Raw genomic sequence first — 26,131 nt, 5'->3', positions numbered from 1 at the left:
GGGGGGGCGGGCCATTGCGCAAGAGGGGTCTTTCCCTCTTAGGGCTATAAATGGGCCGCTCGTGGCGCTAAGGACGGGACGGGGACAACAGAGGACAGCCGGGAGACCCTGCCCTGCCCCGCCGCCCCCGGCTGCTTGCGGGTGGGCAGAACCCACGGCATCAGCCTCACCCCTCTCCGCATCTCTTTAAAGCTGGGCGGGCGCTGCCGCTGCGTCGCGGAGCCGCTGCGAGGATCCGCCGCCCCCCGGAGCCCCCACCGACACCGCCGCGCCCCGCAATCCCGCGGCGATGCTGCTCTGCCCCCGTCCGACCGCGCGGCGGGCGCCCAAGGTGGGTCCCCGCGATCCGGGGGTCGGTGGCGGCTCGAGGGGGGGAGCGGGGGGAGGAGGAAAGGTCCGGGGTCCTCAGCCCCGTGCCCAGCACCCGGGTGCGGGAGAACGTCGGGTTCCGAGGGAGCACGCTTTGCTCGTTTGGGAAAGTTCTCTTCTGCTGCTCTGCCGCCGCCTCACCCCGGCAGCGGGGAACCTCCCGCGAGCCGAAGCGGAGGAGAACGCGCTGGGCTGCCGTCAGCACCGAGGGTGGGGGCTGCGGGGGTGTCGGGAGAGATGCTGTGCCCCCCGCACGGTGAGCGCGGGCAGAGGGGGCTGCAACGGGGCCTCATCGCACAGCTGGGGCCGGAGAGCATCGGGTGGGAGAGCAATAGAGGGAGCTTCGGGCAAGAGAGTAACTCCTTGCATCAGCGGCACGGAACGGGAGCAGCAGTGCAGCGCAGCAGCCGTGCTCGTTGCTTCTCCCCCCGTAAGAGCCGACCGCGGTTTGCTTCCCTACAGCGGGCGTTTGCTTCGCTCCTCCTGCTGCTGGCAGAGCTGGGCTGCAGCTCCCTACCCACGTACCAGTGGAGAGACCCTAGGACCAAGGAGACGGTCACCTGCCAGCAGTGCCCGCCGGGGACCTTCGTGGCACAGCACTGCACCGGGGACAGGCCGACGGCGTGCGAGCCCTGCCCCGACCTGCACTACACGCACTACTGGAACTACCTGGAGAAATGCCTCTACTGCAACGTCATCTGCGGGGAGCGGCAGGTGGAGGTGCAGCACTGCAACGCCACCCACAACAGAGCGTGCCAGTGCCAGGAGGGCTACCACGCCGAGCTGGAGTTCTGCGTGCCGCACTCCGAGTGCCCGCCGGGCTCCGGCGTCGTGAAGTTGGGTGCGTACCTACGGCATCGCCCAAAGCCAATCACCCCAACGAGGGGCTCCTATCTGCTGAGCCACGGAACGGCTTTGGTTGGAAGGGGCCTTGAAGGTCGCCTAGATCCAACGAGCTGCGGGTGCTGCTGGCTCGCTGTCCTGGCGGGTGGGTGGCCAAGGGGATGGAGGTGCCAGTGCTGCTGTTGTAAGGGCAGGGCTGGTGAGCGCACATAGCTCCAGGGCTTGGTTTTGTGGGGTTTGTTGAGTAATTTGGATGGGCTCCATCTGAAATGTGAAATAGATAAAACGGGAGAGGTTCCAAAACTATAACGTCAGACTCACTGTGGTTCCTTTTAGGGGAGATTTGTAATTCTGAGACTCCATCCCTTGAGTCACAATAGGTTTTAGGGAGTTTTTTCCATCTTTTTCTGAACCACATCTGCTCCCTTCATTATCCCCATCTGCTCGGCTCTGCGCTTTCTAAAAATACCATTAGCATACAACAGGTGTGTCCTTCCCTCTCACTCTCTGCTGAGTCACTGAGCTCACTGTTAGGAAAGCACAGGTGATACAACACAGCAGCACGGGCAGCACCCACACCTCCTGCTTCGTGCTCGTAGGGTGCTTCTGGAGTCCTTCAGCGTGTGTCACGGGAGAGCTGCGGGCTCGGGGCGAGATGGGGAATGTTTGTTGTCCTCGGGTGATGCTTAAAGTTGAGTTTGATGGCTCAGCTCTTCTATGGGAGCGTTACAAAATGCAGTGATTCAGCATGAGGTGAGCTGGGCCTCTAAGAAACGCAGGGAGTTCCTTTGACTTATGCGTTAATTTATCTGGAGAGTGAGCTGTTGGTCTGCCGTCACATGGGGCGTTGCAGAAGTGAATCCTGCCGTGGTTTCCATTGAGCTGTTCGCCAGCAGCATCCTTTGCGTGGAGCTGGGGGAGCTCTCTGCTCTGCAGGGAGGGCAGCGCTGAGCTGAGCCTTTGCATTCTCAGCCACTTTTACTTTCGCTTGTCTGGGAGCCTCTGGTCGTGTCGGGATCCAAGGGTTCCTTGGCAGCTGCTCCCTGCTGCTCGCAGCCAATTCTGCTGGCCCACGAGGCCCCTTTAGCGCGCAGCGTCCGCCCCGGTGTCTGGAGACCCATGGCTGTTTGGGAAGGGGTTGGCAGTGGCATGGCTGCTTGCTCCTGCTGGATGCCTGCTTGTGGGTGCTCCTGCCCTGCTGCAGCTCCTCACCCAGCACCTGGGGACAAAGGCTGATAACCCGTGTCCCTCCTCAGGCTCCCCGTTTGAGAACACGCAGTGCCGCGCCTGCCCGCGGGGCTCCTTCTCCTCCTCCAGCTCCAGCACCGAGCCGTGCCGGCCGCACCAGAACTGCACGCAACTGGGGAAGGAGACCAACGTGCCAGGAAACCAATACCACGACACTCTGTGCACCTCCTGCAGGACGGACGGGAGCAACAGCACGCGGGGACCAGGTGAGAGCCAACGTCCTGGTGTCTTTTCCAGTGTAAGCATGAAACGAGGTCAGGCACAGAGCCTGTAACAGCACAGAGCCATCCGAGCGGGGGCTGCAGGGCACAAGACTCACTCCTGCTCCCTCCCTCCCTGCCTGGGATGAGGTTTTAAGCAAGCACAGCAGCCAGGCGTGGGTCAGCAGTGCTCCCAGCGGGGCATTTGCTGACGGGGATGCCAGCACACGAGGTGGCTGCTGCAGCCTTTGCCCAAACCTACTGGCTCGCAGCGATAACCAGGTGCTGGCCACGTGGCACGGGAGCTGCTGTGTTTCCCAGAAAGCTTTTATTGCAGCCCACACCTTGTCCCATGCGTGTTGAGTGGAGTAAGAACGTAAGGGTCAGCGCTGCCTCAGTGTGGTGTGGATTTTGGCCAGGAAAAAATGGGGGCATGAAGAGGTACGGGCACAGAGTGCAGCGCATTGCTGCGATAACACAAAGTGCTGGCCTTGAGCTCTTGCACATCTGATGCGCAGTGATGCGCCCCTTTCCCAACACTAAAGGAATTTCGGGAGCTCTTTAATGAGCTGGCATGGGGTCTGTCCCAGAGCTCTGATCTGGGGCACGTCTGCATCTGGTCCTGTCCCCAGGTGTAAAAATCTGCATGGGAAAATAGGAGCCTTCAGGAAAAGCAATGTGTGTACGTACTTAATGCAATTCCATTGGTTTTCCTCCCAACTTCATGGCAGGGAGGAGCATGGGAAAGGTATATTCGCTATTTTTGAGATGAAGGGAACCCTTCAGTAGCCTCCCGACTGCCAGATGTGGTGTCTGTGGGGTCTTCCCCTTGGAGATCTCCAAACCCCCCTGGACGTGGGGCTGGGCTCCAGCTCAAGTGGCCTTTTGGGGTAGCGGGGACCAGAGGGGACCCAGAGGAGCCTCCAGCCCCAACCATCCCGGATTTGGGGATGCTGGTGTTCTGAGAGCGGCTCTCCACGATCCAGCCGTGACCTCCGGGTGCTTTACTCCCCCAGCTCCAGAGGACGAGGATTGTGAGCAAGCCGTCATCGACTTTGTGGCGTACCAGAACATCCCGCTGCGGAAGCTGAAGCGCCTGCAGCAGATCCTGGAGCGCCCGCCCAGGAAGCAGGCCCAGGAGACCAAGGCTGTGGTGCAGGAGAAGCTGCGGGCCGCGCTCACGCACCGCAAGCAGGAGAACTCGGCGGTCATCACGGAGCTGCTGGCCGCGCTCCGGGCCACCAAGCTGACCTCCATAGAGAAGAAGGCGCGAGAGCTCTTTCTCTTGCAGTGAGAACGTGGAATGGACTCTTAGGGTGGTTTTTTTTTTTTTTTTAAATTCCCGTCTTTGTCGTTGTTGGTTTTTTTTTTTTACTGTGGTTTCATTAATTTATTAATGCCTCAAAAACGAACTGGAAAGGCAGCGTGGGTGAGTGCTGTGTCGTGCCATGTGTTGGGTGCTCTTCCAGTGTGCCACGAGCATCAGCAATCCATCAGCACAGCAACGCCGCCAGGAGCCCGCTCCTCCCTGCGGGCCTGAGCCTGGCTCAGTTCTGAGCTATGCGAGTTTGGGGTTGGGTTCTCATTGAGTAACAGGGTTGATGAGGCCCTTGGGGACGCGGTTTGGTGGACACGGTGGTGATGGGTTGGACTGGATGGTCTTGGATGGTCTTGGAGGTCCTTCCCAACCTTGGTGATGATCTGATTCTGGGATTCAGTTGCTCTTGGCACGCTGTTGAGAAAGGAGAGGACTGCCTGAGGCAGGCTGGGTGGGAGATGTCCCTAAAGTTTGAGGTCCTGCTGGCTTTCAATTTATTTTTGAGCTACCTGATTTTATACCGTGTGAGATATGTTTTTCTAAAGAAAGAAACCAAAGAGGTTATTTTATTACACGATCCTGTCACCTCTGTCCTTTCCTGATCTCGCTGGGGGGAGGTGGAGCTGGGGGTCCCACTCTGCCTTCTGCGGGCGCTGCTTTTCCTTATGCCAACTTTGCATGTGCCTCTCACCTCACGGGAACGTGACGTCAGCCACTAACAAAAGGGAACTGTGCACACAAACCGGCGCTGCAGGCAAAACAGCCCTGCACACAAAACAAATGGCACTGCATGCAAAGCAGCGCTGCACACAACGTGACCGCCCAAGCACGTCCCTTAGCTCAGCCCAGCTGTGTCACCGCTGGCTCTGTCCCCATGGGCGCTGCCATCGGCCACCGCTGCCCATCTGTGCCTCACTTCCCGCAGGGCTTTTTTTCAGCTTTGCAGATGTCACTTGTGGAAGTCACCAGGGTGACCCCGCCGGGCATTACGCAGCCTGTGGCAGGGGATGACACAACGCCTGTATCTTCCGTCTCCGATGAGTTTGGCTTTTTTAGGGCTCTTTTTGCTGAGTCGTTTCCAGGAAGAGCCTGGGGTTCGAAACGGGATGTATTTCCCCAGCGAGTTGTTCAGAGCACGCTGAAACACGTGCTGATGGGGCAGCTCCTGCTCTGCCCCATGCACCAGCATGGAGCAGTTGGACTTGGTGACTTCATGAGGCCTCTTCCAGCCGAAGGGATGCTGTGATTAGGGAGCCGGTAGCCACTCTCTGGGATGCTGGTCCAGCTGGGTGGTTTCTCCAGAGGGAGAGGGGCCTTTTCTGCGCATGCTTTTTGTGAACAAAGACCTTTCTGGGGTGTGAGCCCGCTGCTGCACAGCTCCCTCCAGCTCAGGGTGTCGGGACGCCCTGTGTTGCTTTTTCTGCCCATACGACAAAATGTGGGGCTCGGAGTGAGCCCAGGTCTGCCCAGGCAGAGCAGCTCGATTAAGGCCGAGCAGCCCCAGCATGCAGCCAGATGTGTTGGTGCTCAGCCAGATGCATCTGTGCTCAGCCCTGCTGCTCTCAGCTCCACATGGACGTCTGGAGAGCAATGCAGGAGCAGGGGCTGCGACGCACGTGGGCTGTGCAGTGCATCCCGTCTCACCCAGAACAACTGAACTGGAGCAGAGCCCAGGAACACTTCCTGCAGCTGGATGTCAGTGCAGATAGGGTTGTTTGGGTTTTTCCAGATTGTATTGGTGTTTTTTTTTTATTTTTTGGACTGCTCTCAGTCCACACCGATCTTTGTCCCATCTGCCAGAGCTGAGCTTTGCTCCCACCCCTGAGGTTTGCAAGATCTGAGGAGCTTTGCAGACACCGTGTGTGGTGCAGGACAGATGCGTGCCCTGCCCCATGGCACAGAGCTCTGCTGCTGGGCGCCTCCAGGGCCGGGTCAGATCCTTTCCTGCCGCACCAGAGCTGCAGGTCTCGGCCCATGGGACCGGGTGAGGATGCTGAGACAACAGGGGATAACCCAGGTGGCACTTGGAGCTGCCATTGCCCCGCTGCCGGGACGCAGGGCTGGTAAGGACACGGCTGCCAGTGGCAGCGCGGTGCAGAAGGCTTCCGCGTCCCTTGGTGCAGTTTCCAGGCAGGTGATGCTCTGTGCACCGGGGCCGTTTCGTGGCTGCGATGGGAAGCGCGAGCCCTGCCGAGTTTCTGCTGCTGCAGTGGGGATTTCTGCGTGGTGCAGCTTCTCCTTCGTGCGGGCTCGCGGGCACCGTGATGGGATCTTTCTGGTAAATGCCGACCTTTAGGGCAGCGTCCTCGTGTGCCTGCAGGTGGATGCTGCCTGGCTTCCAGGGAGCGGGGCTTTGCTGTGAGATCCCGCACGAGTCCCGTGGTGCCGAAGTGACACTGCCTTCCTCCCCCCCTGCAGCTTGCGGAGCTGCTCGCGCTCACTGTAAATATGGTTAACTGGGAGGGTGAAGTGACTGAGAGGATAAAACTCCCCTGCGGGGTTTCACTGCAGTTTCCAGCAGTTGGCAGCACCAGCTCCTTCCTGGTAATTTAAATGACGGTTTTCATTATAAGCTGTGCCAGAGAGGAGAACATGGTGACACCGAGATGGGGATGCAGTTCTCCCCCGGGGGTGACTCAGATGTTTTGTACACGGGAGGCAATTTCCCCAAACCCCAATCTCCCATCGGTCTCCCCTATCACCCGACGCGGGTACGTACTTAAAACAGGAAGAAGAGAAATACCTCGGAGTTTATTGAAGCAGGTGATGCACAGCTGCGTGTTCCTCCTGTCGCACGGGATGAGTCGGTCTCTCAGGTGCGGCGCTGACTCACGGCTCCCAGCAGCAGGAGGGGTTGGGACACGTCCCAGTGCAAGGCGCCGGGAGCAGCGCGGGGCCCCGCAGGGTTTGGAACGGGGCTGGCTGAATGACGAGCGGGGGCTTAAGGAGTCGGTACGAGTTTGCACGGTGAGGTCACGCGTCGCTGGTTCACGTCGTGATGTCAGCAGCGAGGGCAGGCGGTGCTGGACGGCACCCAGGGCGGGTTGGAGGTGAGCAGTGGGAGCGTGGTTGGTGCGGGTTTGTAACGCAATCGGCCCCGGTCCTGGGGTCAAGGCTGGATCAGAGGTCAGACGGAGTCACCCCTCGGCCCACAGACATCCCCCCGGCATCGGCAGCGCTCTGAGGGAGGGGGCTTTTGGCAGCACGCTGTCCCCTCCTGCGCTCAGCCCTGGGAGCCGCACCGAGCGCGGGGGAGAGGACGCAGGGAAGGCGAACACACATCAAGCTTGTTCAAATCTGCCCGTCCCCGTTCCAAAGAGGCACTGATCTTATCTCCTTTAAAGCACGGGCCTTATTTGATTGTCGGGTTTTCCTCTTCTGATCGCAATCCCCCGCTGCGTGCCCACGCTCTCCCTGCTGGGACTCGTCCCTCGCAGCTGCACGTGTTATCAGTGCCCGGCGGTGCATTGGAGCTGCGCAGGTGCTGCAGGGCCAGCGCCAGGGAAGAAGCGAGCTGGAGGAAGCAGCTGAGGGGTGCAGTGCAAAGCAGCCTCTGCTCGTTTCAGAGGCGCCTGGCACCGAGAATGCGACCTGAACCTCCCATAGCTTTCAGGGGACGAGCAGGATGAACAGAAGCCAGCGGGTCCCTGTGAGCAGAGGTGCACTGACACGGCCCGTGCTGCTGGTGGGTGTGCAGGGCACGTGCGGGCTCAGGGAGCGTTGTTCTCCCACAGGGTTTTACCCTTCGCTCCTCGGCCTCGATTTCTTTCCCTTCTCAGTTTATAATTTCTGTTCCCTTCTGTGTGTGAGGAGCTTCCTGAAAGCGCAGAAGCTCAAGGAGTAAATGAGAGGTGACGCAGCAGCTGTGACCTGTTCCCAGCACGGGGCTGGTTGGACAAATGGGAACTGAGAGGCCCTGCGCAGGCTCGACACGCCAGGTAAGAATCACAGAACCGTGAAGGTTGGAAAAGAGCTCTCAGATCCCCAAATCCAACCCCAGCCCACCCCACCGTGCCCACCAACCGCGTCCCTCAGTGCCACATCCCCATGGCTCTGGAATGCCTCCAGGGACGGTGACCCCACGAGAAGAACAGTTTGGTCTGTTGATGTCACTCATTCAGCAGCCCAGCGATGTTCCCAGCATTGTGGAAGGGCTTCCACCATCTGCCCTTGGGGCACGGTGCAGGCGGGGGGCTGCTCTCCCTGCCCACGTAGCCGCCTGCCTTCGTGCCCAATCCCACCTTTCCCCATTGGAAAATGCGATGAGCTTTCCGGGTTCCACAACTGTGAAGGTGTTCGGGGATCTCTGCAGGAAGCACATTTCAAGAAAGGAAATTCTTGCTGCCAGCCATTGTGTACGGCGAGAACAAGTGAGTATCCTCCAACCACCAGCTCTCTATGTAGATTCATTGACTTGTTGGCAAGTGTTGAAGTGGATGTTGGGAGGACGGTTGTCCTGTTCAGAAGAGCTTGCTTTTGCTCTGGGAAGCTTAAGAGCTCACTTAGAGGAATTTGTCCAGCAAACTGGGCCACGTCTGAAGCTTATGTCTTCATTTGTTCAGCCATCATTTGGTTCTCCTGAGTTTCCCAGCCTGTCATAACACCTAGATCTCTCTCTGGGCACTGCCTCCTCTTAGCTTGAGAAAACAATGAACGTGTTAATAAACTTTGATGCCTTTTAGCTTACCACAGTTTTCTGGGAAGCACGGTCAAGTGGCTTGGAATGGCTACAGCTACGCTTTCCTCATGCGGCGCTCTCACTGTTTAGAACTACACGCACTTCGTACATCACCACCATCCCACAGCAATTATTTGCTTAGCCTTTAAAAACATCTTCATTTTCCATCTTACACAATGGAGGCTAGCACAGCCTGCTGCCCCAAAATGACTAAGCAGCATTGGAAGTGAGAGCCCCAGCAGTGCCACGCTGCAGCCCCATTGAGCGCCGTCCCTTATCGCCGGGCAGGCACCTGCTGCACCTCAGCACTGTGCCAGCCCTGATCCTCAGCAGGCTGACGCCTTTCCAGCTGTGCCGGACATAGCACAGCTGTGCCATGACTTAGCCGCAACCCAGAGCATGCAGAGCGGGGAGATGTGGTCATTTTTCCACGGAATTACAAGGAAACAATGACTTCCCAAGCACCTGAGGCCAGGGGGCTGGGGGCCTGCTGCTCTCAGGGATGTGGGCTGAAGGGTGTTCTCAGCTCCGCAGTGCAAGGGAGCAGATGAAGGTCTCGAGGGATCGCATCGGCCTCGTGTGCTTGTTTGGCCACAGCCATGCAGATTTCCTGATGCTGGTTTCTGTTTGTGTCTCTGTACTTCCTTCCGCCTCGCTGGAACGTGGCAGGAGAGTTCTCGGACTTTGCTTGGCCTTCCCAGCAGCAGCACAAGGAACGTTCAGCTGGGAAATACAAAGATAAGGAGTGTGCATTCCCCACTGAGCCTCAACGTAGAAATCAGATCTGGCAAGATAAAAAGCAAATTCCTTCACCCAGTTTCGTCTGTTGGGTGCTGATAATGATGTCATGCAGAAACGACCAGGCCAATGATTCAGCGCCTCTTTTTTTTTTTTTTACAGCCACTCTGTGCTCTTTGCTACAACACTTGTACTCACGAGGCGTTTACTGGGTCCTTCACAGCGTGTTGCACAGCGTACCTCGTGATTCTGCCTCTTCCCATGGCACAGAGATGAGCTGGCAGCGCTTCCACCACGCTGACAACGCGGGCACAGGTCTAGGAGAGCCCGGTCCTTGCACTGGATGAGAGGCTTTCCATGCTTTCCCTTCCCTTCTCCTCCCCCTGCACAGGTGACCTCTGCTCCCTCTGCTTTCGTCTGCAGTGCAAAGGCTGGCTGCTGAAGAGTGGTGTTCAATATGGTGTCCAACATGTCCAGTACGGGAGTGTAGTCATTTGAATGGGATTGCTGCTAAGTGCGGGCAGTGAGGAAGTGCTCTCCGTAACTCTTGTTCCTGAGAACGAAGAGTTCCTTACACGTCTGTGGAACTTACTCCTCTGTAGAGCATGACTCAAAAGAACACTGCTTAAGGAGGTCTGCCGAAGAGCTGGTGCCAGGTTGTGTGATTTCTGACACTGCACAGGAGCTCCTGGCTGGGAACTGAACTGGAACACAAACTCTGCAGGTTTCTGTTTCGGGAAAACAGGATCCGATTAATTTCACAGTGAATTCAGTTTGTCCTTAGAGCAGTGCTTCAGGTACACACGAAACAAAGGTTCCTCAAAGCTATGGCGGAGCAGATTTGAATTAGCACCTGCAAAGGGAGGGCCGCGAGGATGACCAGAAGGCTGGAGCACCTCTGCTATGGAGGCAGGCTGAGAGCTGGGGCTGTCCAGCCTGGAGAAGGGTCTAGGGAGACCTCCCTGTGTCCTTCCAGTACAGAACAGGGGCTACAGGGAAGCTGTGGGGGATGCTACCAGAGAGCGTGGTAATAGGAACAGAGGGAAGAGCTTTAAGCTAAAAGGAGGGAGATACAGGGTTTGGTGTCAAGGAAATTCTTTCACTGAGAGGACAGTGAGGCCCTGGCAGGGGCTTCCCAAAGAAGCAGTGGGTGCCCTCCCCCTGAAGGTGCTCAAGGTTGGCTTGGATGGAGCCTTGGGCATCTGGTCAATGGGAGGCGTCCCTGCCCACAGCAGGGCTTGGAAGCAGATGGTCTTTAAGGTCCCTTCCAACCCAAACCATTCTGTGATGCCACAACATGTCGAGCCTGGCATCCACCTGGCTGAAGGACGCGTACTCCAAGGGATGAAGCTTCTACCGCATGCTGCTGTGCTTGCTGGAGCTGGCAGCCACCTCCGTGCCCTGGCAGAGCAGCACAACGCCCACCTTGCTGCCTGCTCGTGCCTGAAGAGGATCGGGTAGAAGGTGATTCTGCCTGTGAGGAACAAGGGCACTGGAATCCTCCATGGTGCAATGCTCGCACCCGTCACGGCTGCACCGGTAGCAGAGGACTGGAGGGAGGAAATGCAAATAGTGCTTGTGGATGGCTCTGCAGAGACACTGCCACCTACAGATGTGCACAAAAAGGAGGCATTACTCATGAGCAGGCTGGGAGCACACTTCCCGTGTATTTTTCTGGCAATGGCTTTGTTTCAAGGAAAGGATATTTCATCCTGTGGGCTCTTAACCAAATGTATCTGCTGCCTCACGGTGACTGCTGCGTTTTGGTACCCTATGGCAACGCGTGGGAGACGCTGCTGCAAAGGCAGCAGTTTGCAGCGTCCTCCTGACATCCTTGGAAAAAGGATGTGGACAATGTGGTCTTAGTCTAGAACCAGCAGCCTTCAGCTTTAAGGAAAGGCAGGGCCACTGAGTGGGAACGAGGAGATTCCTCCTAACTACAGAGAGTGATGTCGCGTTTAAAGATAAACATCAGGCAGAATTCCTCAGCTGAGCAGTTAGTCATTGCAAAGCTTCGTCCTCCTTGTTCTGCTCGATGAGAACCTGATGTGTGCCCCACCTTGTGCCCCAGTCCTCAGACCGTTTCCTAAATAAGGCCCTGACTGCAGCCAGCATCATGTGCTCTCATCAGTACAATCAGCATCCCCTTATGAGGTAATGGGTAGCAGAGCTGAAGATGCCTGTGACCAGACGCAAGCTGTGCAGATAAAGTTGTGTGAAAGCAACGGGCTGTGGCTGTATTCTTGGGAACTGGTTCTGGATAGAAAAGAGCCAAAACATGCCTAGAGACACGAATGGAAAGCCCCCAGTGGTTGTCACAGAAGCTGGACTTACCAGAAGAACGGCACAACACTTCTTTGAGGGATTTCAAAAGCGTAAGAAACAAAACTGCATGAAATGTCTGACGTCCAGCACACCAAAGAATGCCTGTGTTACACACTGGAAAGGTTTTGTGTGGGATTTCCAACTTCAAGGAAGTTAATTACAAAATTCCGTTGTGAAAAAGCACCTGCCCTGGTTTCTCTGGCATTCGTTGTCCTGGCGAGCGCTCTCCCATGCCTCTTATCTCCCTGCAGGCAGATTGGAGCCAAACGTTAATGGAAAACCGTGCTACAAGGGATTCTGAGCAGGCACCCAGCCCACGCTCCGCCTGGCGGGGTCAGTTCAGCCCACTCTCTTGCTTGTTGCTTGCCCAGCTTGCTTTTGGAAAACCTGTAGACAAACACTTGGAGTCACTTCTTTCAGTCTCCAAAAATGGGCCCAAGACCGAAGGTGAACTCTGTCACCCTTCTTTTGGGAAAAGATGAGGAGCAGTGCTGCAGGCAGGGGCAAACCCACTGCATGGACACCGCTGTCTGTGGCCGCCCAGCTGACGCCATCCGCATCAATCAGATGGTTTTTAATCCTATTATTTGAAGGGATGAAGGTGAAGGCAAGTGCCAGCACTGCTCGTTGCCCTTCTTAGCAGTTCTCTTTGGAAGTTCCCTCCTCGGGCTGATTTCCTCGCCAGAACAGAAGTTCCACGGTCCTGTTTCAGCAAATGAAATCACCTAAATCAAATCAAATCCTTCCAAATCCTTCGGTCCAGCTTTTTAGCGGAGGACTGTTGTCAGTGTTTATTTTCCAAACCCACAGCGGTACCTCATCGTTATTCATGAGCGCTTCTGGAAATCATGACTAACCCGACCACGAGCCGTGTTCAGCGGAAACATCGCTGCTGAACAGAAGCAAACTTCCAGACTCACAAAACGCGCCCTTTGGTTTCAGATTCCTACATGTGTGTGCCAAGGCAGAGCCCTACCTCAGCTGCACGGGTGGAGGTGTTAGGCCTTGTTAGGATGTGCCAGCAGTGCAGAAGGGGGAAGATGACAGGGAAGAAAAGACTAAGGGCAGCCAGAAGAGCTGCAGCTCAGTTATCTCGCACCTTCCACCAGTTCCAAGCGAAGATGAAACCGTCACCAGAGTTCAGAAGCATTACAAGTGTTTTGGGGGGTTTTATTCTTAAGCAACGCTCCCGTCTCCTGCTGCTAACAGCTAATAAATGTTTACACAGCAGGGAAATTCCAGAGTGGGGGGAGAAAATGAATCTTCTGTTAATGTTCAAACAAAGCAAGTGGAACACCTACCATTGTCCTTAGCTGTTTTGTTGTATCTCAGCATGAAGCACATCAAAGGAAAAAGGGATTACTACGATGAATTGGTTTTGGAATATAAAGAACTGGTCAGAGAAATAAACTGCTGTGAATGGGCAGGAGCAAAGCAGGCCCACCTTGAAGGCATCCAAAATCTGAAAAACTGCTTACAATGATCCGCTTCGGAACGTCCTGCCATTCCTTGGAGGATTTCTCGGGACTCACTTGCAATGCAAAAGCATTTCAAACTCAAGTCTGTGCTTCCTGTAAGGACTTAAACAAAGCATGAGTCTAAAATATGGGGAACTGCTGTTGAAATCACTGATGAGAACACAAAACTGCTACCAGCACAGCACCTTGACTACGCCAAGGGGATTTTTTTTAGTGGTGCTTATGCGTTAAGCACTATTCCTTTGGAGAATGCTTTTTCCATACTCACTCAGTCCTATGCCATAGCTCCGTTCTGAAGCATCATTCGCAGTCTAAACCTGTTCATACGGACTGAGGCTGTAATAAAATCAACTGAAGAAGTAAGCTGTCAGCATCCTTGTGTACCCATTTATGATCACGTACCACAAACGCAACCAAAAACCCCAGCTGATTTAGCAGCACTCTGCTTTCCTTGTGCTTCACACAAAGGAACTGTACACGGCACGCCACCAGTGAGATACAAGTGCAGGTCATGCTTGCACAGCAAGATTTTTATCTTGCACCTGTCAGCTGATCCAGCTGAATTCCTTCACCGCAGTCATGCTGCAGCACGGAGCAATTCTAGAATTGCTTTGACTCTGTTTGCTTATGGGGCTGCACTCAGAAGTCTTGTGACAGTATCAGGTAGGTGTCCTTTGTCATGTTGGAAAAATCCGACTGCTAAGCTTGTTCTAAAACACACCTAGGGTGCCAAGCAGCTGCATCTGCATGCCCCATCTAGTACCTGCTGTGACTGTGCTAGAAGCTAACTCAGAATTACGCAGAACCTTCCACTGCCACTTTCAGAGAAATCCTCCCTGACTTTTGTGGCCATCGGAGCATGCTCCTACTTTCGCACCACAGCTGATGCATCTTTCCAGGCAAAAAACACTCCCAAGCATGAGGACTTGGTATTTTCAAGTCAAAACGTTTGCTTTGATACGTGCCACAAAACATTCTTGGTGCCTAGACACTTTGAGAACAGTCATTTCATGCAGCTTAAAACTATTTTTCCTCTCTGATCTCCTACGGTGAGAAAGAGATCTGAGAAAGGTATGGGGAAAGCTTGGAAACCCCCTGGTATCCAATTAAACTGATATTTCCCATTAGTTGACTGAAGAATTTTCTCTCTTAGCGAGGTGCTTTTCTTCTCCTGTTACTGTTTTACATCCTCAGTCTCATTGTTGGCATCAATCCTGCCAACTGAAACAACAGCCAGGACCACAGTTACCTTGAAAATGCTCGTGCTTCCAGAGATGGTCAAGTGGGAGAGATGTCCCTCACCATTAATGGCCACTGAGTGTCCAGTTGTCTTGTACACCTGAGGCTTTCAGCACCCAGAAGGAGTGCCACTTCTTACAAGAGGTGAGTAATCTTCAAGTAATCTTCTCTTTCTACACCCACAGAGTGCATAGGAAACCTGAGATGGGTTACTGGGTCTAAGGGCACCTAATGAAATCTCCTGCTTCTAGATGAATCTGCTGTGGTTTAGTTCTTCTGGGATACAGCACTGGTATTTGCACCACTCCAACCCCAACTCGAGTCGTGTGCTCCACCATCTGTTCTAACACCAGCAGGTAACTGTAAAGGATCTGAACCAGATTTTGCAATCACTTCCACTCTGTACCAACCACTGTTTTTCTTCCAGGACAATTCAGTAAAAACACGACAGTTTGCCCAGCCTTCTCCTGTCTTAGTGTTATGGAGGAGTAAGGTTCTGCTTTCCAGCACGCAATTACTCCCACTGCCTTCATGTACTTCATGACATACTCCAGATTCCTTCACACCTTGACTCAAAGTGAGGAAATGAACGTTCTCGTGGAAAAAAAAAAAATGGCAGTAAGTTGCACACAGAACATTCAGCACAAAGTTGATGGACGCCAGATAACATATCTTTCAGCAAATATCACCACGTATCCAGCTTAAACAGAGCTAGAACAGTGCACCCTTCATCGGGTGCAAACAGCACCCAGTGCCCACCAGTGCCAAGAGTAACTCAGCCACACAAAGAATCACGCCCACTGCCAAACCACCACTACATGCATCCAGTTGTTTTCAAAGAGGTGTTTGGAGAAATGTTAGTGATATGCCCACAGAATTACTAGCTGGGTAGGCCACAAGAGAAGCGAGCACTATTTGACTTTGAGAGCTGCCTTTCTGTTCTTTCTTGCATTTCAAAAAACCCTAGAGGGCCAAGCACCGATATTTCTGAACTTACACAACTCATCATTTGTTTCAGCAAGAGAAGTCTGAAGGAGCAGGAAGCTTTATTGCATACTGATTTTCTCCCTGCCTAGAGGTTCAGATTTTGGCCTAGACATTATACACAGAGTGCCCCGCTTCATTCCAGTTAAACAAGGCAATCAATTCTTACAATTAAGAAGAATGCACAGCAGAGACTGGCAGTCAAAGCAAGGCAGTGCTTCACATCCTGTTAAGAATACCCTTTTCCAACAGTGTACCACTGTGCTATAGTTGGCTCCCATATCTGCATTTACCTCAGGTAAAAGTCACGGATCAACGGGCCAACTGAAAACTGAGTTATAATCAACACTGTCTCTCCCCATTATACAAACAACAGCATAACAGGGCCAGTAACACCACCTTTAGTAGCCATGGGGCTGGAGCAGCAAGGTATCTTCTCAGAGAGAAGGGACAGCCATTCCCCAGGCTCCCTCCCCTTTCATACTCACTTATTCAGTTCCTTCAAGGGAGGAGAGTTCCGTGTTACTGGCCTCTAGCCCATTAGACTAATAAATCAAGAATCACAAAGTAATACAAAGTAGAAAATTGAGTTCTTTGCATCTGCAACAAAGTATGGATTGCCACTCAGGCTATGCTCTCAGGCCAATGGCTTAATACTTGATGTAAGAGATTCCCCCCAGCCCCAGCTGGAATCCTTTGCTCAAGATTTTTAGACAAAGAAAGAGAATGTTTGTCTCCAAACTTCGGAAAGAATCAGGTGTAATAGGAATCTGGTGGACCACCTTCTTTAAAGAGAACACTAAGCTGTGTGGGAAGAGACTGTCCATTCCTTGGCCACCTTGGAATTCCTTACGTTATGTCCTTCTTTCTTGGGGGTCGGTGAATGTTCCTCACCACGCACTTCACCATCCATTCAATTCCCTCGTTCACTCCTTTGCTGAGGAAACAAGACAAGTAGGCAAGATTAAAACACAAAAATGTGGTGCGTGTAGGCCCTCACTGACTACTTACAAGAGAAAGCGAAGGGTCCTGCCCTGCACTTATGTACTGGCATTACTATTATAGCTCCTCGTAAATCTAAATCATGGGAATCTGATTTTTTTTTTTTAATTTGGCAATTAAACTCCATCTTTTGTTTCTCGGTTGTTTCCACATGTCTGTGTCCAGTTTGATGAGTCATCAACCCTGGGGAAACCTTGAACATTAAAGCACTTGACAGTCAGCTGGTCTGAGGTTATTTGCTGCAAGTCCCAGGCTAGCTGTATAACGTATTCCAATCTGGCTCCAACTTTCTGTAATCATCTGTGCTGGGGTTGCCAAGCAACAAACTGGTCTGCACAGCTTCCCAGACAGGACTCCTACCAGTATTTTTATTAGTGCAAACTCAACACGAAATTTTGCAAGGAATTTCCACACAGATCAAAAATAGAAGTGTTTGTATGGAAACCACAATGGTAAAGGTTGCATTTCATAAGATTATTATCTTACACTTCTCTTCCAGTCAGTGCTTAACCATTGTTTTTGTTGTTGTGGTCATTCATCTGCTTAACAGCATTGGGTTCTTAGCAATGTAGACAGCTGAGATTTTTCCCATGGTCTAAGAAGCATTACTTATCCTTTCCAGTAGCTTGCATTATAGTACAGCTTTTATGTGACATTAAAAAAGAGAAGAAATCTCAAAGCTCTGGATTCAGTACTTCAGGTGGTAATTCAGCCAGGAGTATTTCTAGCCATCTCTCACAGTACTTTTGACTTCATGCCAAATAACATTTTTCACTCAAGAACTAAAAGTGTAGCCAAAGTACTGCAAGACACAATGCACAATAATGATGCTAAGATGCTGAGAACTGGGTGGCCTGGTCAAGGCCATGCCATGCAGCTGCACAGGCATGAAGAAGTCTCCCAGTTTCCCCAGTTTTGGTCTGTTCTAGTCACTGTGTCTTAAATCACACGCTTCCCTGGCAGACAAGCTCTATCTGAGACAGCTAAATATATTATCTGTATAACAATGCTCATCTGCACACCAAAAAGTACGAAAGCAAAAGAATAATTGCTCCACCAGCAATGGAACACCATTCACTGCTCTAGCAGTATCATATTTTCAATTGACTTACTGCATAAAAGCCTGGAGCTGCAGCAAACAAACCACTGCAAGGATTACTGTGTATGGGAAGGGAATGACAAAGGAGAACCATCAAAGGAGAACCATAATAAAGGAGAACATCCATAAGGCCCCAAGGTCCCATTGCTCTGTGCCTGTGAGCAGATAGGGCTGGTACATTCTCATAATGTTTTATAGAAGGGATTTACAAGTGGAGTTGCTGACCTGGTGCAAGATCAAGGGTCACAAACACGTGTCTGTCACTGGTGGGAAGGAAACGCAGCTCCCTTTGCGTGCTTACTGCACTCTGTCACACTGATCTGCTTGCTTGGCACCACGCATCTGTTTGTTAACCAGAACATCATCAATTCTCATACTCACCCAGTCAGGGCAGAGCAGGCTTGTGTTAGGCAGTCTCTCTTCCCAATTTTGTTAATGCAGTCACTAAACGCTGTTTTGATGTCAGGTATTGACAGACAAGTCTGCAAAGAAAATCGAAGAACAGCTTGCTTTCTATGCTACAAGAGACAGCTAGCAACCAAAACGAATCCTACTACAACCACAGCTCTGCTCCAGCCAAGATGGCACAACGATGCTAGGTTAACAACCCCCTTAGATACAAACACAGCAAATTCACTAATTTACTTTCATAAAAGGAAGTTTTTTTTCAACATCTTTTCAGCAGTCATGAAACAAGCACGGCCTGTACACCCTCTGGATAACCCTCACATCCTGCCCCAACCATCACACACAAGTTCTGCCTTCCAGAACCCTGTGGGAGCACATCTATTCACCAACCCTTGTGAAATGGCTGGCCAGCACGATGTGCACTTTCAGAACATGTCGAGTGCTATTTTTCCTAAGTTCTCAGCACATTCTTTGACATACGAGGCACAGCCTCCCTGGACCTGTTTGTTTGCATTTCACACGTGGAAGAAAACGCTGATAGCACACAATGCATTTCCAGGAGCCTGGTGTCACTTCACCATCAGCCCTTGCAATTCTGTAGATTTGCTAAGAGATTACTGGGAAGTGATTTTAAAATATACAAACACGTAAGAAAATCAAGAAATCAGCACATTATGTTCCTGACAAAATTGATGGTGATATCACAGATCCTTTGTTCTTAGAGTTACAAGACAAGCACATTTGTCCTACTGACGCTGAGGTTTGCACTCCCTGAAGGCAGGAACCAGGCACCAGCCTTTAAATCTTTCTCTCATCTCAGTGCTCAGATGTTTTCAGAAGCCTTGGACAACCCATTTAAACACTTCTGCTGGCCATGAGCCCAGCTTAGCATTCTTCCTCTTTCTCTGAAGAGATTTTAGCCCCTCAGTGAGGCTCAAACACATATTTTAGGCATGTGTTTACTCAAATGCTGCATCAGACCCTTGTGAGTCTCGAGGATTTAGCCACATGAGGTATGCTTTCAAAGTAGAGACGACACACAAATAGGAATTCGGCCTTCTCTAAGCCTGGATCTTAACTCAGCTGAAAGATAGAAAGGAATGATACCAGCAATCCATTTTGCAAAATGCTGGTTCTGGAGCAACTGGATTGAGAAAACGAACATGGAGACGACAGCATGAGAAATAAGCAAATCTCAGTGCTTATAACTAAGAAGGGTTCTGAAGAAATGGCTTGAAAGAAGTTTAATGACACCCAATTCACACAGTGCCCTGGAATTCTGATTTGTGATTTTCCACTGTGAACTCCTAGAATCCATTAGTTGTGCAATTTTGGATGACTGTGTTTTCTTATGACCTAAGTTCAAACTTTCAGTTGCAATCAGTGAGATGGTCACTGTATCCAGAAGCGTTACTTACTCCATGCACTGAAGCCACAACAACTTACTTCAAGATCTCTGCCAAATGAAAAACCATGAGATTCATAAAGGTGACCTGTCACCAGCAGGGTAAATAGTAAAATAAATAAATAAATAAAAAATATATATATCACATACTGACTTCACAGGAGTCAGCCGGGACTTGGGAGCTGGAACTCATACCAGTAGGTGTGGAAAATGGGAGAGAGATTATTTCCAAATGATTGGTTTGTTCAGGTCTCTAAAGCATGCAGCTTACTTTCTGTATGACATTCACTGCCAACCAGGAGCATCTGAGCTTCTCGTGCTTAGGAGAAAATGTCAGCTGTGGCTTCCAAGTTCCTCTCTTTTCCTCCTTCCTATCTCCATTACAAAACAATTGTTTACAGATGTGTTTTGTCTCCCAGCTGAAACCAGAGAGCAAACTAGGGAAACTGGATTCGTGATCACATAAACAGCGTAACATTACAATAATAAAATCCACAGATGACCTTTCTGGAGAGATGTTATCTGTCACACCAGAGGAAAATCACAACTCGAGGAGTCAGAGATCTATCTCCACTTCCCCTAAAGACTGCGTTCAAAACCATCATTTTGTGTAGGCTCTTTGAGGCATAGTCATGCCAGGACGAAGCCACAAGCACGGGCTTCCCAGCCACCTCCGGGGTAACTGGAAGAAAGGAACCAGAAAAGGAGCTGATAATAATAATGTAGAGAGCCCAAATAAAAATACAGGAAGAAAATAACGATTCTAAGTAACCTGGCCTACGTTCTGTGCTACTTTATTTTTTTTGGGGGGGGGAGCTCATTTTAAATTAAAACTCATTTAACAGAGAAGCTGTAGCATTTCTTCAGTTGGAATTTAGAATGGCCATCGGGCAGAAGGTTTGTTTCCCAGCATCTGAGTTGCAAAGAGACAAGACTGGGAGTCTTCAAATACATGCTGCAGTCACCACCACTCCTCTCATTTCCCAAAGACGCAGAAGCCGCCCAATATTCTGCGAATTTCAAACTAAATTCCCAACATTTCTCTTAAGACCAGGAATGCAAGACCTCCTCCCAAAGACATCACGCAACGCTCCATTTCCATAGGCTCATTTTTTAGCTCGCTTTTTCCAGTATTTTTAATAGTCTTCCTAAGTGAGGCATTCTTTCCCCATTTTACAGCTTAGAAACACAGAGAGTTTAAAGGTTTTTAAATGCCGTGTTCACATCAGGACTGCAAACAGAAAAGTCTTATTTAGCTGTTTTCTCAGCAGTGAACAGGTAAAGCAAAACAGCCAAATGTTTCCAAGAGGGGGATCCTGACTTGAGAGTCCGCATCAAATATTACCTACCAGATGTCCATGCCCCCAGCAAAGCTACAGCTCCTTTAAAACAAGCCAACAGAACCAAAGCCAGCCCTCTTACAACACACATGTGACACAGCATTTCATCAGCATTTCAGAATGGTCTAGTATTGAAGCCTCTGCTAAAAACCGGTATTTCGTGGCCTGTGACAGTACTCCATCTCCTGATACTGCCAAACACCACTCATGCTTGGCAGCACTGTGTGGATGCAATTTACCCCAGGGGAGCGGTGGCTACTAACAGAGGAATTTCTTTCTACTAGCAAGTTAGCATCAGAGCCAAAAGAGATCTCACACTTTATGAGATTGCGTGCATGTCAAGCATTGAGTCAAGAACTTTCTTTGCTTGTTCTCCAGAATGCAAATCTATGTCAGAGTTCGGAGGTGTTACAACACAAGTATTCTTCTGACCTTTGCAAATGTAACCAATCTAAATTATTCTTCACCCACAAATACCAGTATGATTAAGACACCATTCATCTTCCCTCGTTATGATCTGTGTTAATGGCAGAGGAATGCTGGGGAGAATTCTTCATTCCAGTTACATGCCTGGAGATCCACAGCAGAGCAATCTCTGCCACTGATCATTCTCTAGGGTTCAGTTTTCTTCCAAAGCTCTTCACTTCTGCTAGATCCGTGGAAGAGAAAAAAGACCTCTAGTTTTCTAAACTTTGCTGAAGAGAGCCTGAATAATTACTCAGAAATATGCTACAGACCCTTCAGTATTTTGTTCCTAGTTCACTCTGTGTTCATGCCCAAGATCACAGTCTAAGATGACACCCCTACATACACAACTTAGATATTTCTTGAGAACAGATATACTTCCAGCCAGTTCTGTGACTGCACGAAGGCACTGAATCTGTGGGCTGCTCCTGGACCCTCCACACCCTCATAGTTTTTACCTTGAGAGCCTGTTTCAAATACCTCTTTGTAGCTGTGTAAAGAAATCCATTTGTTCATTGTTTCATTGCCCCAGCTTGGGTGCCAGAAGAACTGACCTCTGTAGTACGTCCATAACAAAAAATGCATCTATGGCCATAGGGAAATTTGGAACAGCTTTTAAGTCACTGCATGTAGTTAAATCTCAGCAGCTAAAGATAAGAGTGCAGACTGCTCACTGCTACAAAGCTGTAGCACTGCATGGAAGCACAAGTCATCTTCCCCAGACACTACAGTTCACAGCAAAGTCAGGACCTGAAATCAGGAATTGTGGCTCTTAAGCTTATGCTGTTCCTTAAGTGGAATTACACTTCTTTTCTTTCTGTGCCTAGACAACCTAATCATCATCCAAACGTCTCCTGTGTTGTACAAGTGAAGAACAGCAAAATCCTCCTTTATATCCAAAGCAATTTCTATGGAAGTCTCAAGGATCTCCCACAAGTACACTCACTGAGACAGGTGTACAGCTGGAGGAAGGAGCTGGGAAGCACTGCCATACTTTGGAACAGATACTGATCACAGCTGCAAAGGCGCCTACTCCAAATTCTCCCGCAAGTCTCTAGCTCCATCTAGAGATTGATCTCTCGAACTGCAGTACTGGAATTACACATAGAACCCAAAAGAGCAGAAGAGCATAAACAAAGCTCACTAAACAATGTCTTGCTGAATGAATGAGAAAAAAAAAACACATCGAGATAGCAAGTCGCAGCACGAGAAGGCCTTCCCATAGCTACAGTCTGTTCTGTTTACAAAAAAGCTTCAAATCAGGTGAAAAAAATGCCTCTCTATTAAGCTTACCTGTGTCACTGGCAAAGGGCTGGGAGAGAAAGGAAAAACTAAATGCAAAGCAATTGTTTCCAGCAGTGAGAAAGCACAGTAGGTATCAGTCCAGGAATAGCAAATAAATTTAACACAAATGCAGAGCCCAGCTTCCCAAGGTCTGATTGCTCATTTAAGAAGCACACCTGCAGATAATCTTACCTCTACATCCTGCTTGTTAGCTAACACCAGAATGGGAACTCCTTCCAGAGCTTCACTTGTAATCATCTTCTCTATAAAGCACAGAAAACAGAACAGAGGTTTAGCCAGCTGGAAGACAAAGGTGTGTGAACGCAAGACAATTCTTGCCCGATGAAGCAAGTGGCTCCTCCTTGTGTTGGATTTTCATTTCCTCCAGCCTTTCAGACTTCAACGCTTCCGCCTCGTGAACACAGTTATTTATCATGTGAAGATGCAAAACTACTACAGATGTGTCATCAACTGGCTGCAGGATCAGACACGACGGCAATGACAGAACAGTGCCACAAGACATGATGAAATCACAGGACTGGTAAAATACAGCGTACTCACCAAAAGCTCTTTTAGATTCTGAGAGCCTCTCCTCATCAGTGGAATCAATAACATAGATCACTCCGTGAGATTCAGCGTAATACTAAAAGGATAACACAGATATTAGTGTATGGAGCAGCTAGGGCCTACTGTTACTCTTGCAGATTTGTATTTTATTTGGTAAAATTTTGATACACGTGAAAGAGATCAACCACCTAAAGCCAGCTGTTTCCATCACGTATGTCTGGAGAGAAGGATGGTGTCACGTAAAATGCATTGCCTGTTTGCTGGCCTACTGAGTGAAGCAGGTGAAGGAGCATATCTGCCCCCCAAACCCTGAATAGCTTCTCTCTACCATCACAATCCTCATATCTAGGTTGGTAATTACTGTCTGTAAACACTAATGCAAATATTAAGCACAATCTTTGCTAATTTCACAAAGATACACTCGAATATTTGGAAAAGGGTTGATGCTGAAGACTAAGGTTACCAATAAACCTATATGATCATTCAAGGATCATAATTCTGAAAAAGACAAAAAGAAAAAACTACATCTCCAACCTTGTCCCAAAGAGACTGTAGCTCCTCCTGGCCCCCAAGATCCCAAAACATGAGCCGGGTTTTGCCAACATCAATAGTACCAACTAGAAGGAAAGAAGAAAAAACAATCCAAGCAAAACTAAAAGACTTCTCTAACTAAAAGCATAGACACTAAGAGTGCTGGGGTGGAGCAGTCCTCTAGAGGAGCAGATCGTACACAGTGCTACTTCTAAAAACAGAATATATGAGGAAAAAGTGACCACTCATATCAGATAGAACCACGTCAGTACAAATAACACCAAAATCAGGCCAAAGAACTCCAGCAAAACATTACTTAACTGCTGAGCATACCCCGGACATGGAATATCTGCTTCTTTAGGTTTTTATGACTTCAAGGTTATCTTTTCTTGCTAAGCAGGTCGATTTTATTCTCTCACAAAAACACATGAGGGGTTGGGAGAGAAGACCTTCATTTGCAGGAACTGTTTTGGTCTTGCCTACTCTTAAATAGCTGTTGCCTAACTCTGCAGGTATGCAAAATAATAATAATAACCCAGACATATTTACTTACTGTTTAAGCCTACAGTGGTTGTGATTTTCGACAAACTCATCCCTTTGTAGTTCTTGTTAAATCGAGTTTTAGTCTGTTCAAGGAAGGTCTGAAAAGGAATGTGGATAAGTATTCACTCTCAAATATTCTAGTGGCTTGGGTAACCCTGCCCCAGACCTACTTTTTCATGACTGCAGAATCTTGTTCCAATAGACACTGCCCTACCTAACCTTGAAACAAACCACTTTTCTTGCTCCCTCTTTTAGTACAGAAAGAAGGGATCACAAGAGATTACAGGATTATCAAAGCTTATGCTAAATTTAAACATGAGATAAAAGTTGATTCTTTGGGGGTAACACTGCCAAAATAACTCATGGTACAGATGAAGAAAGATTGACCTTTCTGGTGGAAGTTTTATGTCTGGAGATGGGGATGTTTAGAACTGCATGCAACCTCCATGCAATTGGTAATACACAGCACTTACTGTTTTACCAGCATTGTCCAAACCAAGGATCAAGATGCAGTACTCATCCCTCTGGAACATGTATTTATAGAGTCCGGACAGCAGAGTATACATCCTGCTCCTGCAACAGATGCCAGGAAATCACTAACAAACAAGTCATTTCCAAAATTCTTTCATTCCACGATCTAAATGTTTCCCAACATCAGATTAATAAGTTACATTATTCATTTATCAGTAACTCTTAAGCCAACCCTCGGACAAATCACAGACACAAGAGCAAGCATGCAAACAGCTCAAGATCCAATGTTCAAATGTATTTAAGTGAGGGGTGATCTTCCAAGTAGCTTAACCTCTGTTTCACCATACAAAGCAGAGCACCCACAGTAAACTCACTTCTCATTTCAAAATTTGTTTTCTTTGGGGCTTAATGGAGAGATAAAGTTACTTGAAAGTAACTTACAGCACATAAAAGACTCACAGAAAAGAAGCCAGTGGCACACAGGTATTAAGAAGGAGTGTTCTGAGCAAGAGTGTGCAGGGTTGTGTCCCCTCACTTTATTTGTGATCCATGTGACAGTATTATGGGATCTTCAACAGCTAAACTGAGCTTGCAGCCAAATGTATCTTGAAGGTGTGCAGGAACCCTCTCCTATCCCAAACTCACCTCTCTCCACCAGCAGCTCTCTGCTATGGCACCCACCATGCAAGATTTGGTCACGATATAACGCCATGCAGTTAAACAGCCAGCAGCACAAGACTGAGAATCACACAGAGCAGCACAGCAGCTGCCAGCAGCACGCACTGCTGGTCGTTGGCTTTGCATAGGGCAGAGAGAAGCTGCTAAAAAGCAGGACACAGCGGTACCAAGCGCTCGTGGCATTGGGAACAGTTAAACACAGACTCAAGGAGGAACCTCAGGGCAAAGTTTTAGAAGCGACAACCTTTGTGCAGGTGAAAAACCACTCTGAAGTCAAACAACATTGCCTAAAGGCCAGGAAAAAAGAACATACACACACACACACAAAAAACAACACACAACAAAAAAGTGTTCCAGAAGCAAAGGGAGGGTTCAGCAGAGCACAGAGCTGGGGTGGGGGGGGGACGGGACGGCAGGCTGCAGGGCACAGCCCCCGCACAGCCTGGCACCGGGCACACAGCCCACCGCCGCCCAGCGAGCCCCGTTCCGGGCCCACCAGCAGCCCCAGCCCCAGCCCCAGCCCCGGCCCGCACCCCCGGCCCCGCGGAGCACCCCGATCCCCGCCGCTGCCCCACAGACCGCGGCCCTCACCGCCATCCCCGCCCCTCTGGGCCCGGCCGCACTCACAGAGCTGCCCCAAGCCCCCGCCGTACCCTGCGAGCCCGGGCCCGGCCTCAGAGCGCAGATCCGCACACCCGCAGCCCTTCGCCCAGTACCGGGAGCGCCTCCCGTCACCCAGCTCCGCCGCCGCCGCGCTCCCCCACGGCACCGGCGGCCGGCGCCGTCCCTCGTGAGGCGCTCTGGGAAATGTAGTTCTCGCGTCGCCTCGGGGACGGAGAGGAGAGGGGATCCTGGACTACAACTCCCAGAATGCTCTGCGACAGCGGGATCCGGGAAGCCCGCTCGAGTGCGCAAGCG

General features: G+C 50.4%; 2 protein-coding genes and 1 long non-coding RNA gene across 4 annotated transcripts in view; 2 read left to right on the top strand and 1 right to left on the bottom strand.

The window, feature by feature from the left end:
- Nucleotides 1–4,550, top strand: part of TNFRSF6B (TNF receptor superfamily member 6b) — an 8,361-nt gene extending 3,811 nt beyond the window's left edge. Inside the window, 5 exon segments of the mRNA XM_021417037.1 lie at nt 193–239; nt 242–331; nt 832–1,210; nt 2,469–2,666; nt 3,677–4,550. Coding sequence (XP_021272712.1) covers nt 193–239; nt 242–331; nt 832–1,210; nt 2,469–2,666; nt 3,677–3,954 — 992 coding nt within the window. The 3' untranslated portion in view covers nt 3,955–4,550.
- On the top strand, nt 6,749–14,747 carry LOC110408400. Its single transcript, XR_002444301.1, has 3 exons — nt 6,749–7,916; nt 9,557–13,860; nt 14,622–14,747. It is a non-coding gene; the product is annotated as an uncharacterized LOC110408400 (long non-coding RNA).
- Nucleotides 15,449–26,024, bottom strand: ARFRP1 (ADP ribosylation factor related protein 1). Of its 2 annotated transcripts, none has more exons than XM_021417051.1 (8): nt 25,841–26,024; nt 24,538–24,637; nt 24,075–24,162; nt 23,525–23,607; nt 22,985–23,066; nt 22,616–22,686; nt 17,903–18,003; nt 15,449–16,357 (listed from the first exon to the last, which is right to left on the bottom strand). In XM_021417051.1, the coding sequence occupies exons 2-8, from the start codon at nt 24,628–24,630 to the stop codon at nt 16,270–16,272; spliced, it is 606 nt and encodes a 201-aa protein (XP_021272726.1). In that variant the 5' UTR covers nt 24,631–24,637; nt 25,841–26,024; the 3' UTR covers nt 15,449–16,269. The 2 variants fall into 2 exon arrangements, with proteins under 2 accessions (XP_021272726.1, XP_021272725.1); XM_021417050.1 differs by having other exon boundaries at nt 25,867–26,023.

The sequence above is a fragment of the Numida meleagris genome, chromosome 19 (assembly GCF_002078875.1).
Source record: "Numida meleagris isolate 19003 breed g44 Domestic line chromosome 19, NumMel1.0, whole genome shotgun sequence".
Classification (NCBI taxonomy): domain Eukaryota; kingdom Metazoa; phylum Chordata; class Aves; order Galliformes; family Numididae; genus Numida; species Numida meleagris.
The sequence above is the reverse complement of the archived record's forward strand: the minus strand, read 5'-3'. Positions and strand labels throughout refer to the sequence as shown.